Below are 15154 nucleotides of genomic sequence, written 5' to 3' on the forward strand. Positions count from 1 at the left end.
CCCCAAAACCATCATCTGTTTGGTAGATAAAACTGTGAATAACAAAGGATCTTGAGAGAAAAACAATAACACAGGGAGAAGTGCCTGGGAATAGACTTTGGGTACCGTGGGTCTAAGCAGCCCTTGAAGTTTATGTTCTTTCTAGCTCTCTAATTTGGAACGTGCTCTTCATCCACCAAAATTATTCCCTTTAGGAATCTCTTGTTCCTGACATACCAATAATAACAGTTATACATTCTAGGACTTACTCTGGTCTGTTGCACTCTCGAATGGCTGTTTTGATGCCCCCTCCACATGTTCTGGAGCAGGTTCCAAAGGGACTCCAACTTCCCCAGGATCCATCTGTCACAGGGACATCCATTTCTTTGGGAACACAAAATCCATACTTGCAGTGCTGTATTTAATAAGGGGAATAGTGAGGGAGACTTGGCGCTATGAGTTGTTACAGGACTGGCTGTCCTTTTAAACACACCATACTTTAATTATTTTCCATGTGTGGGTTTGAAATGCTGCAGATTCATCATCTATATGAAAACTAGAAACTATAGGGATTTTAATCTCACACTTAGTGATTTTAGCCTGGGTCTTCCTTTATAGCTTGCTTGAATAAAACTGGCCAGTGACTGGCTCCAGGCTGACATGGTAACTCCAATGGCAAGCTTCAAACGGCTCAATTAGTTTACTTGGAAAAACCAGGAGTGGAAATGGGAAGGGTGGTTATAGACAGGGCCAAAATGAGTTCTAAGATTTGCATAGTGAATTTCCATCAATAAGGCCTAGAGAAGTTACAAGTCTGGTAAACTATAATGCTTTATTGCTCCCAATTTTAATTATATTGGAGAGGGGGAAAAAAAGCGAGTTACATGATTCCTATAAACACACTCCAGGAAACCTGTCAGGATGAGACGAAAGCAAAATGGACACACTACAGAGAGCCCTAAACTTTATTACTTGTTTGTTACTAATGGTTTCAGATTCTCCAGCCTGGAGCAGGAAGAAGGCCATGATGTTTAAAAAATAATAATAAAACAAAATAAAACTCCTCAGCAGGACAAGGGAGGAGAGAAGCCATTCCAACCCTCTGCCATTGTTGGGGTGTGAAGCCCTGACACAAAGCCGAGGTCACTGAGCAATGGACAAAGGAACAGTGGCGGCAGTGGCCACAGGAGGGTGACGCCCTGCGGCTCGCTCAGATCTCTGAAGCAGAGCTGGTGGCGGCTGTCATGATTTATCCCCAGGGAGGACACAGCCGCCAAGAGGGGAGAGGCAGAGGAGTTTGAAGACCAGGGGGTGGGGCAGTATGCAGGGAAAGTGGAAAAATAAGAGGTAGGTGAAGGTCTCAGTGGGAATAGCAGGCTCCACCCCCACACAATACTTGGTAAACAATTATTTAAACAGTGCAATTAAGCTTTCTCCAGTCTGCCTGGCCTCCTCCCTTGTAATTATCCTCTTACAGTATCTGAGGACACGTCCCTTTCCCTGGGCTGTTTGGCTGAGGCTTAAGACGTTCTGCATCTGAACCCCGGGTGACTCAGGACACATGAAATGCGCACCAAGGCAGTGGGGACTACGTCACTCTCTGGAAATCACTTCATATTTGTCTTTACAGTGGCTGTGAACATTTCTTAGAAAATATACATATAAAAATAAATGAACAGACAGACAGCTTTGTCTAGAGTACCTCTGTCCCGTAGACACAGAACATGAACCACATATATAATTTAAGAATTTCTAAAGTCACATAAAAAACTTAATTTATTTTATTTAGCCCAATCTATTTAAAACATTGTTATTTCTACATGTAATCTATATAACATTACTCAAGATATTTTTTATTTTATTTATTTATTTATTTTTTTGAGACAAGGTCTTCCTCTGTCACCCAGGCTGGAGTGCAGTAGTGCAATCATGGCTCACTGCAGCCTCAACCTCCCAGGCTCAAGTGATCCTCCCACCTCAGCCTCCCGAGTAGCTGGGACCACAGGCGTATACCACCATGCTCAGCTAAATTTTCTTATTTTTTATAGAGACAGTTGGGGGTGGGGGATCTTAGCATGTTGCCCAAGCTAATCTCAAACTCCTAGGCTCAAGAAATCTGCCCTCCTTGGCTTCCCAAAGTGCTGTGATTACAGGACTGAGCCACCACACCTGGCCTACTAATGAGTTTTTTAATGCTCTTTTTTTTCATACTAAGTCTTCAAATCCTGGGGTGTATTTTATACCTAAGCACATCTCAGTTCATGTTGACATTTTAACATAGCCACACATGGCTAATGGCCACCATACTGGACACAGCGGGTCTAGACAGACAAAACTTAACAGAATATAACAGGTCTCACTAGGACTGGTAACTCTTTTACAAAATAATTCTGTGGCCTTGGGTGAGTCCTTAAAGTCTGTTTCCACAACCAAAAAATGGGGACCTACTGGCCAAAATTATTTGGAGTTTAACATGGGACAAAGTATGTAACATACTTAGTATATAACTTAGCACATACGGGACCCCACTTAAATAACAGTGGCAATGATAATGGTAAATATGTACACTGCACTTAATATTTGTCAGGCACTGTTCTCAGCATTATATATACAAACTTAGTCCTCACAACACACTGCGAAGTAGGTACTATTATAACTTCCATTTTTACAGAAAAGAAAATGAAGGGACAGAGGGGTTGATGCCAAACATAAGTAAGAGGCAGGAATGGTACTGAAACATAGACAAGACTTAACAGTGCATACTCTTAACTGGGACACATACTGCCTCTTAACTGTGAGCAAAGGGGACAATTTCTGACATCTAAATAAAGGACTGAAGTTTTCACCAAAAGTAAGATTAATGAGATGCCTAGGTGAGGCTGAGTCTCCAGATTATTCACTCAATATCCATCCTCCCCTTTATCTTGGCAATTGAACCTATATTTTGCAAAGTTTCCCTATGGATAGCGGTGGTCAAAGGGAAGTTAGCAGAATTCACTGGGTAGGATTACTCAAGAGGCCCTCTGAACTCTTTGGCTTCATTCCGCGGGGAAGTCAGACTCCTTGGCTGGAGCTAACACAGCCATTTTGTACCTTGAGGACAAAATTAAGGAGTTTTCTGGAAATATATTTTTTCCCTCTTAGCACTTCAGACTTCAGTTTCTGGATCTCTTTATTCTACAGATTTTATTTCCACAAGAGAGCAAATTCCAAATGACCATTCTTCTCATTAAGCATTACTATAAACCTCAGAACAAAACAAGGAGGTAGGTTTATCAGAGCGCTACCATTTAGCACTGCACTCAAATGTCCTCACAGTTGCTTTTTAAAAGAAAACTTCTAATTCAAAACTGATATGGAAATTAAATATTTCTTAGTGATACGACCATTGACACGTGTCCAAAAGAGAGGAAGAACTTCAGAGGAATATGAAAAGTGTCTGACATGACAGATGCTGGGAATGGGGGCTGTTTGGGAAACATGCGCCAAGATAATCTATTTTACCTGGCAAATTCTACAAATAATAATCACAGAGCAAAATTACTATTACATCATAGCAAAGCATTAAGTGGCTGGTGAAATAAGAGCTGAAATAGAGTCAGCCTTTATTTAAAATGTCCAAAACCATTTAAATAGTATTTTATACAAATGTATCTTTTTAAGAGGTTGGAATGGGGACTTAGAGGTTGATTTTGTCCAAAGGAAACTTGAAACAAAGAGGTTTCAAACCTCACACTCACAAATAAGGTTAAAATGAAAATGCTAAGGGACTTAAGAGAGTGGAGAAAATAAAGAGACATTAGTGAGTCATTCATCAAAATAACATTGTGTCAGCAGCCCAAGACAGATTACTGCTGCAGGAGCAGAACAGAAAGAAGGGAAAGAAAGAAAAAACATTAACCCAGCGGCCAAGGGAGGCAGAATGTGCTAGCATATAGAGAAAACACACATACTGGCAATTCTATGAAAAAGAAACAAAGCAAAAAACTCAAAGAATTTCTATGCCAACATATTCACCTTCTTTGGCATTTCTAGAATGTGTAAATACTCTTCAGGGTATTTATATATATCCACATCTTTAATAAAAGCTGCTAGACATGGCCACTTTTCTAAAACAACTAAAACTGGACCTATCATTTTCTCTGCACAGTTCTTCTCCAAAAGCATCCTGAGCCTACCTTGGGAATGCCTTGAAGGCTCCTGCTCTTGCTACAAGCACACCCACTTGCTTGTGTTTAGCAGGAGCAGGGTCTGCTGAAAGCTCTCCCAAAGCTCCCCATCCCTCAGAAGATAGAAGATTACCCTACTATCCCTCCTCTTCTGCAAAAACAGAAGATTGGGAAAAGACACAATTGACATCCTCCAAGTTATTTTGCATTCTAGAACTGGTTGGGTAACCATACTGCTATATGGAGCTTGATAGCACGTTCATGACAATTTTACTAAATACAAGTCATTTCATCACGTAATTGAAAATTTTTCTTTGTTGTGTTTCTTTTGCAGCAATAACATGTGTCAGAAATAGACACAGTGGGTGGGTCTATCAGGTTAAGAACCACAACTAAATACCAGTGATTTTGCTGAGATCAAACAGATTCAATTTAAGTAATATAACGGGCTGGTTCTAACTCAAGCCAACTAACCAAGTTGTCAAATAGGTGTTAAGTTTATTGTTATCTCCTACCAACTGGTAGCAGTTGTTTGGATCTTTGTGTTTAGAAGGACTCTGAGGCTACATCTTGATTTTGTAAGAATGAGTGCCATATTCAATTTTTAATCGCTGCCATGGACTCTCAGACAAAACTATGATTTTGTAGCCTCCAATCCACTAAGTTTTACATCTTGCAAAGATTCACTCTTTGGTCAAAGAGATATATTTCCCTTTACACCAATGAAAGCTCTAGAAGCTATTACATGCTTGTATCCATATACACTTTTTGTTAGGCTGTCATTAAGGAAAGCTATATTCTCAATTGATGAGGTCCCAGCCACAGAGAAATTAGCACATGAGCTGACTCTGTTTCCAATTTAAGTCAAAGATAAAAGCATCTTCATTATAATTTCTTATTTTTGCATTGGCCTTTATATTTTTAAACTTTCATATCCTCAGGATCATTTAACACTGAAAAATCCACTAGTCTTCCTCTTTGACCATCACAAACTGGAGGAGCTCAGTGAGCCTGAGTTAGGGCCACTCCAGTAGGACCTGCTGCCCCTTCAGAGGAGGGGCTATGCCAAATGATCTGAGTGACCTTGGACAAATCACTCATTGTGAGACAAGAAACTGAGCAGTTTCTTCTCTGTAATATCAGGGAACAGGTAATGAAGTTCCATCATCTCTCAGGACCTCTTCCACAGAAACATTCTGGGTGCTACTGATTCTATAAGGTAAAGCGGAGGAAAGCGAAATGAGATGAGAATTATTAAAAGTAAGTAAAGTGGACAATGCAAAGAGGAGAGAAAAAAGGGAAAAACATATAGAAGGATAGCAAACCACTCAGAAATATCATTCAGGAATTGTATCCTTGGAAAGTTACAGATAGAATGCCATTTTCCATGTGTATTTCAATTGGGATTTATATCTAAAACTTTTTGTAACCAAATTTTTGGGCTGATGGTGGTATCACTGACATGCCACCATTTTTTTTAAATGCACACTAGGTACAGAAGGTTAAGTTAATGATACTCCTGGGTGCATGAGACACTGTTACCACTGGGCCACAAAAGTAGCAGATTCTGTTTAGCTATTAACAAATCAGTAGAAACAATTATAACCAGCGCATGAGAACCTGGATTTGGATATATCCTAGATGACATTATAGCTCCTTAAAGGGAATAATGCCGGTTGGCAAAAGCCTGGTATCATAGTAGTACCTGCAATAGATGTACTATATTTCTATATTTCCTTGATTCTAAACTGTTCCATCAACTTACCAATAACTTTCCAGTGTCACCCCAAAAGAGAAGAAAAAGAAATACGATCTCACATTAAATGTTCCCATAGGCACACTGGAATTTTAGACATGTTTAAATGAGAGAAAGTCTTAAGTTGAGAGAATATCTTAATATTGAAGCAATAATGATAGGTATATTCTCTGGTATCAGCATTATACAATCTAAGTTTCACAATTTTTAATAGTAAGCTAAACATCTGTCCTCTAAAAAATATTACGCATGCTAAAACAGACTGCATTGTTTTATATTCTAAACATTGGTGTCTGATTATACAGCCAAAATTGTGCACATTTCTGCCCTAAGACAGAAGGACAGAACAGGGCATTACTTGCCTTTCCAGGCTCGCACTCCGTCCCATCGGCCCAGGGTGTGTGCTGAGTCCGGCAGCCTTTGTGTACTCCATTGACATTATTGCACCAGAGCCGTCTACACTGCATCTGCTCAATTCAATGAAATGGCAATTGAGTGACAAATGATTTATTTGACAGTATCAAACAAGGCAAAGCTTGCTTTCAACTAATGTTTCGCTAATGATATAGGGTAAGTTGGAAAGGAAATTCTTTTCTTGGCATGATAAATGCTAAAATATTAAAAGAGATATAGACAGCAGCCCATAAAACACATTTCTATGCCTGGTAATGGATACCCATGTACCCACCACCAAGCTAAGGAAAGAAAACTTCACAGGCACAGCTGAAGGCCCTATGTACTCATCCTAGGTCCCTTTCCCTTCCCTTTCTTACCAGAAGTGACCACAGTCCTGAGTAGTGTTCATCACTTCATCATTCCCAACACTTTTACTACAAATGTTAATAAATCTCCAGTAATAGACAGCATGTAAGCTTTACAACTGCACCATACTGACATATCCTACAACTTGCTTTCTTCCTCCTCTAAATGCTCTGTTTTTTAGATTTATTCCATTTGCTATATTTAACTCTATTTCAGGGCACACTTTTAAAAGATTTTTTAATTTTTCCTAATTATTAAAATAAACCACACTTACAGTAGAAAAGTTGCCCAAGTATTAAAAGTTTATTTTTTTAAATAGAAAAGGTTTCAAACTACTCCATCTTTTCTGTAGCTTTTTCTCCCCTTTTAGGGTTGAGATCATACTTTATAAAATTGTTTATCTTGTTATCTTAACTTAAAATTATATCAGGAGCATGTTCCCAGATGCAGATCGTTTTCAATTGCTACAAAAGGGAGACACTATAATTTGCTTAACTTTTCTTTTGCTTGGCAGTTCAATGACTCCTAATTTTTCCTATCATAAATAACACAAAAACAAATATTGCCATGAATCAAGTTTACTCAAAATTTTGTTATTATTTCCATGGAATACTACTGTACTTCTCAATTCACCAGGCAATCTCTGAAGACACTCCCAGCAAAAGAAACACACACATGCCACCCCAAAGAGACAGAATGGGCCACCCCATAGAAGCACAGTTCTACTCATCTGCAACCTGATAACTGCTAGATGATGTCACTGGCCCAAACCTCCACAACACATGCATCAGGCTATATCACACAGCCATCCCAGCTGAGGCCCCAGCAGAAATGATTTCAAGCCCCAGTTGGTCACAGGATGTTACCTTCACAAGCTAAAACACAGAGACACGTTTGTCTCATGAGTTACCTCTTCTGAATCTTGAAGAGTCCCTATAATTTAGGTCACCTGGACAAGTCGAAGGGCATTAAAGGTGACAAGGAGAGAAAAAGGCTGAGCTCTGTAATTCCCAACTCTGTAACCTTGCTGCCTCTGAGCCTCACTTTCACTTGTAAAATGAAAGTGATGATGGCATTTCCCTTTTGGGCTGCCATGAGGATGACATGAGAAAGTGCAGGTAAAGCATTATTTAACACTGAGCAATAGTACTGTTGTGTCATCTTCATAATTATTATGATCACTAATATACAATTTTACTCTCAGCTTTTCCTTAGGTAGTTTATATTCGAGTTAGAATCCAATGGAAAACTATGAATAAAAAGAAGAGCAGAATCAGTAGATGAGGGCAGAAGTGGCCCTCCTACACTTACCATATATGGGCACACCTGAGAACCTGGTCCAAAAATCAATTCACATTGTTTATTCACGTTGTAAAGGATGCCTGGCAGTTGGACAGGCAAAGGGTAGGGTCTGGATTCAGGTTCATTAAGCAAACACTCGCCATAACCAGTGCTACGGAAATACACAGAAACACACAGATGGTGAGAACGGTGGCTGTCAAGAGCTCCAGATAATGGTAAAGGCCACCCCACCATTGTAATGGTAGAGAGGACAGTTACTTTTTAACATGTGCTTTATTCTTTACAGCCAAGATTAAATCCAGATGCTGAAGTTACATTTTTGCTCTTTACTTTGTAGAACCACACACAATGAATACAACATAGCCAGTAGGAAATATACATCTGCTACAATGTTTGATCACACTTCACAGCAATTATCTGTTTGTGTTTGACTATCTTTCCCAATAGACTGTAAGCTTCTTAAGGGCAAAGATAGTGTCTTTTTCATCCAAGCAAAGGGCCCTGTCCATGACAACAGGTGCTTAGTAAATGTTTGCTGAAGGGATGCATAAGCAAATCAATGACTCATAGAAAGAAAACACTTTACACCATCTGGTTAAAAAGAAAAACAGCAACCCTCCGGTTCTTTCCGTTTTCAGCAAACACCTCTCCTGGAAAATTCACACCCGTTGAGTTCTGATTAATAAAGCCTCCTCTTCCCTGTGGTTGCAGAAATATACACCCAGTGACTCTGGGACAATCACTTAACCTTTCATACTTCTGAGAGAGAAGAGCAATAAATCTGTGACACAGGGGCATTGTATAATGTAATTGGATCTTTGAGCAGCCTAGCAGGAAGCTTAAAAAACAAAACAAGAAAAGAAAGAAAATGGGAAAAAAGAGAAAAGGGGGAGGGAAGAGGGGGAGAGGAAGAGTGAGGCAGAGAGAGAAGGTCCTCAATTCAACAGTGTGGGAGCTACTATAATTTCCACTCATCCACAGACTCTGCTTTGGGATCATCTCACTACCCCACCCCTTTTCAGGCCAAAATTACTAAATTAGAAGTGCATAAATACTTGCGACCTTCATCAAGAAATCAGATTCATAGTCCCTCTCCCCATGTCTGAACAAATCTCAAAACTTTACCCAAAATGAAGCAACATTTCCACATCCTCTTTAAGATTCCAACCTTTTCTTTAGCTCAGTCTGTAATCTTCTAAACTCTGGCAAGGATATGAACTACACAGATGTCAGAGAGTATTTTGTTTGTTTGTTTGTTTGTTTTGCCTTCTCCAAGGAATGTCAACAAAAATAACAGAAAAGGAATGTTTGACTTTGTATTGTCTCTCCCACAATTCGTTCACTACATGTAGACCAGGCACTAGAAGTTTGTGCTAAAAGAATGTTCAAGTCTTACTCTAAAAACTCAGTGATATATTTTCGACTACACTTTGACCACATCCAGGGGTTGGTGTAGAAGTTCAGTGTTGGAGCCATGACATGCTGGGGACTCTTAACTCCTTCTTCTTTACATTTGTTGTTGTCATCATGAGGCATGTTAAACCTAAAGCCAATGAGACAATGATGAGAATGTCAATAAATACCAAGGGATCATGCTGTTCTAATTGCTTCAAGAATGCATCTATCTAAGAGAAAAAAATTTAACTGCATTTTGGATAAGAACCTGAACTCTGGTAAGTAGAACAAAATGTAAGACAATTCGAGATAGACTGTAGATTAAAATATAATTCTCACCCAACTTAATACGAAGTGTAAATGCATAAAATGCATTTTAAAAGATGTGGGTTGGCCCATGTATTTGGTTTAAGTGTACTTTTTGGAATTGCAGAGGCTCTGAATATGCTGTAGTTGGTGCTAGAATACAGTAGTTGGAATTCCTAATAAGCTGTTAAAGGGCAATTTATAGAGTCAAGAATTTGGCAACTTATGATAATGTGAATATAAAGAGCCAGGGAAGTGTCAAAAACTGAAGCCAAGAGCTTTCTAATAAGAGGCTCACTATGGATCTTGGCATCTTCCCCTTTTTGGATCAGGGTGACAAATTATATACCTGTGTAGGTATATCATTCTAAAGGCATGCAAAGTTTGTGCGCAATAAAACCCATGAAAGGTAGTGGTATGCATGGAAACCAGAGGCATGCCAATTCTACTGGCGTAACTCAGAGATGGCAAATAGTTTCATGCTTCATGCCAACACCAGTTGATTGGTACTGGCTTCCTGAAAAGCCAGGCACAAAAGGATTCTTAAATTAATCCAGGTTCCGCCTGTGAGAAGGCTGTGAAGGACTGCCAACATCCTTATGGGCCTGGAAGGGAATGCAGCAGCATGAACACATACTTGCCATTCTTGGCTTAGCCAGAAGGAGTGGAAAAATGTAGGAAGTATTTCCTAAATCCAGAAACACCAATTCTGTGACCCACATGCCATTCTCAGCTCAGGCAATTATCCACTGGGTGACAACCTCAGAAGGGTCACCTTCCCTCTGTCTGGATGACTATCCCCAATCACAAAATTGACGCATGTAATTAATGTAGCATTGAGGGAGAAATTCCCTTCACTAGTTCATCTTGATTACAGAAATAAGTGAGTCAGACAGAAGCATGTAGATTTGCATCATATAAAAGTTGGAATAAAAGCCTATGGAGTCTATTCCATTAATTTATCACATTTTCCCTTTTTAAGTTTATGCCTCTTAATACTCACCAATAGAGACAGAAAAACTTGATCTTAGTTGAATTTAGAAATAGTTCTTAAAACTTGAGACTCTTATGCTTAAGAATCTATTTTCTTAAAAGAATAAATGCCTTGGTTTCCAGTTCCCTGATGCATAATCAATGTAATACCTGCATCAACAAACTTAAAACAAGCAAGGCATTCAAATCTTAGCAGTTTCTCTATAGTGGTGTTTATTTCCCATCCCCAGATGATGTTTATTCCCCACTCTCACAATTACTTGATACAGTCAAGTTTATTTCAGCATGTAAATAAGCTGAAAATTTATTTTCATTCAAATATTACTCACATTTGCTCACTGAAGGAGTTAAATAGTAATAAATACTTATTGGACACGTACGAACAACAATAACCATGACTTTTCAGTATTCACAACACACCAGAAAATGTGCTAAATGCTTGAGATGCTTCATTTCATTTAATCACTTATTTTACCCAATGAATAGTACAGATTGAGCATTCCTAATCTCAAAACCCCAAATCCAAAATCCTCCAAAATCCAAAACTTTTTGAGTGCCAACATGACACCAGTGGAAAATTCCACACATAAATGTGTAACACAAACTTTGTTTAATGCATAAAATTATTTAAAATATCATATACAATTACCTCTAGGCTATGTGCATAAGGTATATACAAAACATAAATTTCTTGCTTAAACTTGAGTCCCATCCCCAAGATATCTCATTATGTATATGAAAATATTGCAAAAATCTGAGACAATCCAAAATCCAAAACATTTCTGGTCCCAAGCATTTTGGATAAGGAATTCTACATCTGTACTGTTATTATCTGCATTTTGCAGATGAGAAAACTGAGCCATAGAGAGCTTTAATTACTTGATCAAATCCCACAGCCACTAAGCTCGGGAAGCTGGAATGGGAATTCTCTTCAAGGCTTCCCTGAGTTTCACAAAGGTGCTTCAGAAAACACAAGGATAGAGAAGATGTTGACTAAGCAGGTTGGGCCTGCCACAAATCCTTAATGGAAAGCCATACCTCTTTTATGTTCTAAATAGGGGGCACTTGACTATATTTCCTCTGGAGAAAAGAAAAGGAGTGTGCTCTTAAAATACATTTGAAAGGTACTAGTTTAAAAATATACCTGTTATCGATTGAGCTAAATTGGAGACACCTGTGTATATATGCATCTTGTTCTGTGCCTCATACACTACACTGCACATAGAGGACCTTAAATGTATGAATGAAAAGCTTGTTTTATAAATGATGTTAGCTCTAAGTAAAGTTATCATCTGCCACACAAATTGATCTGCAGCTATATTAATAATATCTTTTCAGAAAATTATTTCAAAATGGATAGTATAAGTAATTTAATCATCCTAGAAAGAAAATAATGCAGATCAAAACTCAGAATAATTTCTAGTAAATTTGCAGTGTTTTGCCCCATGTTCTAACCATGCTCTATTTCTAAAAAGCAAAAGGGAAAAGCCATTTCATAATAGCCACTTAGTGATCATAATTAGGAAATGATTCCTTCTTTCTATCTTTGTTCATTCTCTTTCCTGAAAAAAGGGATATTACTGTTCCCAGATGCTAAATATCAGAATTAGAACTGTGTATAACTAGAATCAGGAATGGTCTGGCTTTGTAAAAATCTTGGGGGCCACAGTAATGGTGGGGGACCCTCCTGGACAAAGGTGTTAAATCAGGAAAGTTCTCTAGGCTTATATATCCTCTGCTTCAGTAGAAGGAATGGAAAGACCCCATTTCTCCAGTTCCCAGTAGGAAAGGAGACTATTAGACCTTATGTGTTGAACTTGAGCAGTTAAACCAAAGATACACACAAGCTATGGCTGAAGAGAGTGCACTGCATTTACTCAACTATCGGAAGTCAAAGTCATTTCACCCAATTAGGTTCAAAGCTCTTCCACCCTGCAAACTCTACTATGACTCGGGAAGTGTCTTACACACTTGAAAGTCAAGTAAATGCTCACTGACGCGAAGGAATAAAAGGTTTAGGTCACTCTGAATTAAATGAAATTACTGAAAGGAAACTCACACATGACCCAGCTCATGGGCAATCGTAAAAGCTGTACTCAATCCACTATCTTCACTAATAGAACAGCTTCTGTAGGGATCACAAATGGTTCCCAGTTCAGCCAGGCCTATTAGAAGGAAAAACAACAAGGTTTACTCTAAAAAGCAACTGTGGCTTGAAATAAAAACATGCAGTAAATTGTTTTAGCCATAGAAGATACGCACAGAGAACTCACCTAAGGTATCACATTTGTCGTGAGCTCTGCAGATATCCTGTCTGAAAGCAAAGCAGACTTAGGCCTTGATGACATCAAAGAGTAAGTGTCAATATAAGTAAATACTTTAGGGTTGTCTAGGCATTCACAACAGCACACACTTTGGGGTGGGGGTTACAAAACGTAAATTCATAAGACCAGAGTTTCAAAACTGAAAAAAATTTTGGAATTGTTGATTTAAGAATTATAAACTACTACATTAAGAAGTCTTTTTCTGTGGTCAGGGTGGTCACAGAGCAGTAAAAAATCTCTCCAACCAGGATTTTCCCAATACCCTGGTTTCTAGTTTTGTAAAGACTCTTTGAGAACATTCCTGAGAAGGTGCAAGATACCTTTTACTTTCATTTAAGAGGACATGCTCGGAGTTATACCTGATGTAAATGACGAGTTGATGGGTGCTGACGAGTTCATGGGTGCAGCACACCAACATGGCACACGTATACATATGTAACAAACCTGCACATTGTGCACATGTACCCTAGAACCTAAAGTATAATTAAAAAAAAAAAAAGAGGACATGCTCATGACCACAATAGAGATGGCAGGAGGTGGGAGGCACAATTAAGCCAGCATGCCTCTGTGTTGCTAGAGTGTTTTAACATTTTGAGATAGTGGCTACCATAGAAAAATTGGGAGGTTTCACAGTTTAAAAAAATTCATTTTTCTGGCTTTTGCAAAATCACAAAAGCTGGCAACACTGAACTCATATACTACATGGCAATGCCAGGTCCATCTGAATAGCAGCTGCCCTTGCCTGTTATATAAGGCATTCATTTTCAGGTCTGCCTAACACATTAATTCCTCACTTGGCATCTATAAGTTAGTGGTTCTCAACCAAGGTGATTCTGCCCTTCCCACGGAGGGCTGTGGCAATGTCTGGAGACATTGCTGGTTGTCACAACTGAGGGGAGGGAGTGCTCCTGATACGTAGTGAGCAGAGGCCAGGGATGCTGCTAAACATCTTGCAATGCACAGAAAGAATTATCCAGCCCAAAATGTCAACAGTGCCTAAGCTGAGAAACCCTCCACCAGCAGCTGACTATCAGGAATGCGTGACTACATCCCATCAACTTGACCTGAGACTGAAAGATCTGAGGAATAAGAAATCCATATACCTTGTTAAGAGAACAGCAGTATCATGATGGATTCCACCTGGACTGTTCTTCGAATGCTGCCACTGGCAAAAGTTTTTTAATGTTGTCTGAGCATTAAAAGATATGGAAGGCCCATCCTAAATACAGAGAAGAATTATGGTTAATCTGTTGTACCAGTACCAATTAGATATGCCATTTCGGATACAGATAGAAGAAAAAAGAAAAAAAACTTTATTACCTGTTCATTATGAATCACAATTAAGTTCACAATAACAATATTAATTAAATTTCCAATACTTGGGTCTTTATAGATAGAGGCTACCTGCAACCGAGATAAATTTTTCAAAGTTAATTGTGAACTCCGTGTAAGCAATAAGCAAGTCACGTCTTACGTTGGGCTCCACCTCTTTTTTACGTTTCTTGCAACATATGCATTTTGTGGTTGTGAATTTTTCATTCACTCAACAATCCTTTTTGTAAAGTCTCTTTGTAAAATTCATAGATCACAGTTTTAGGTAACAGTGAATTCAAACAAGTTTAAATTCCTCTGAAATTGCATTGCCACGTGACTTAACAGTTCTCTGTACCAGAACACTGGATATTAATTTTCCATTAAGCTCTTTCTTCTCTTCTGAAGTCCTAGATTGCCACCTTATAGAATCTCACATTGGGTGCATGTTAGCCAACACTGCTGTTCTTTAATGTTTACCACCAATTTGTGTCCTTGACAACCTTGTTAACCTGGTGGGGTTTTTATTTTTGTAGTATTATAATTAATTATAGGAGCTAACATTTACTAAATGCTTGAGAACTGGCTGAAAACTACATACACACATGCATTTAGTCTCTATACAGCAAAACTCTGGTCTGGGTACTATTAAAATCTCTGTTCAACAAATGAGGAAACTAAGTCACTCAGAGAAATTAAGTCACTTGTCTGAGGCAACACACTGGTGAGTAGCAGAGCCAGAACTCTCAACCTAGGGCAGTTTGACCCAAAGTCCATGTTCATAACAAAAATTCTTATGAGAGATCTGAAATTAAGAAGTGAAAATGAGGTTATGCATATGTGCAGGGCCAGATTAG

The 15154-nt window shown here is 38.7% G+C and overlaps 1 protein-coding gene across 2 annotated transcripts in view; it reads right to left on the reverse strand.

Moving 5' to 3' along the window:
- Window positions 1-15154, reverse strand: part of ADAMTS9 (ADAM metallopeptidase with thrombospondin type 1 motif, 9) — a 185666-nt gene that overhangs the window by 138776 nt on the left and 31736 nt on the right. The window contains exons 5-12 of one of the 2 annotated variants that reach the window (XM_011980348.1): window positions 14307-14390; window positions 14090-14205; window positions 12936-12976; window positions 12722-12827; window positions 9365-9511; window positions 7978-8119; window positions 6267-6371; window positions 249-394 (exon numbers count right to left, since the gene is read on the reverse strand). In XM_011980348.1, the coding sequence (XP_011835738.1) occupies window positions 249-394; window positions 6267-6371; window positions 7978-8119; window positions 9365-9511; window positions 12722-12827; window positions 12936-12976; window positions 14090-14205; window positions 14307-14390 (887 nt within the window). The remainder of the gene's footprint in view (window positions 1-248; window positions 395-6266; window positions 6372-7977; window positions 8120-9364; window positions 9512-12721; window positions 12828-12935; window positions 12977-14089; window positions 14206-14306; window positions 14391-15154) is intronic. The other variant, XM_011980349.1, reaches the window with a different exon arrangement.

The sequence above is a fragment of the Mandrillus leucophaeus genome, unplaced genomic scaffold, assembly GCF_000951045.1.
Source record: "Mandrillus leucophaeus isolate KB7577 unplaced genomic scaffold, Mleu.le_1.0 Scaffold210, whole genome shotgun sequence".
Lineage (NCBI taxonomy): Eukaryota > Metazoa > Chordata > Mammalia > Primates > Cercopithecidae > Mandrillus > Mandrillus leucophaeus.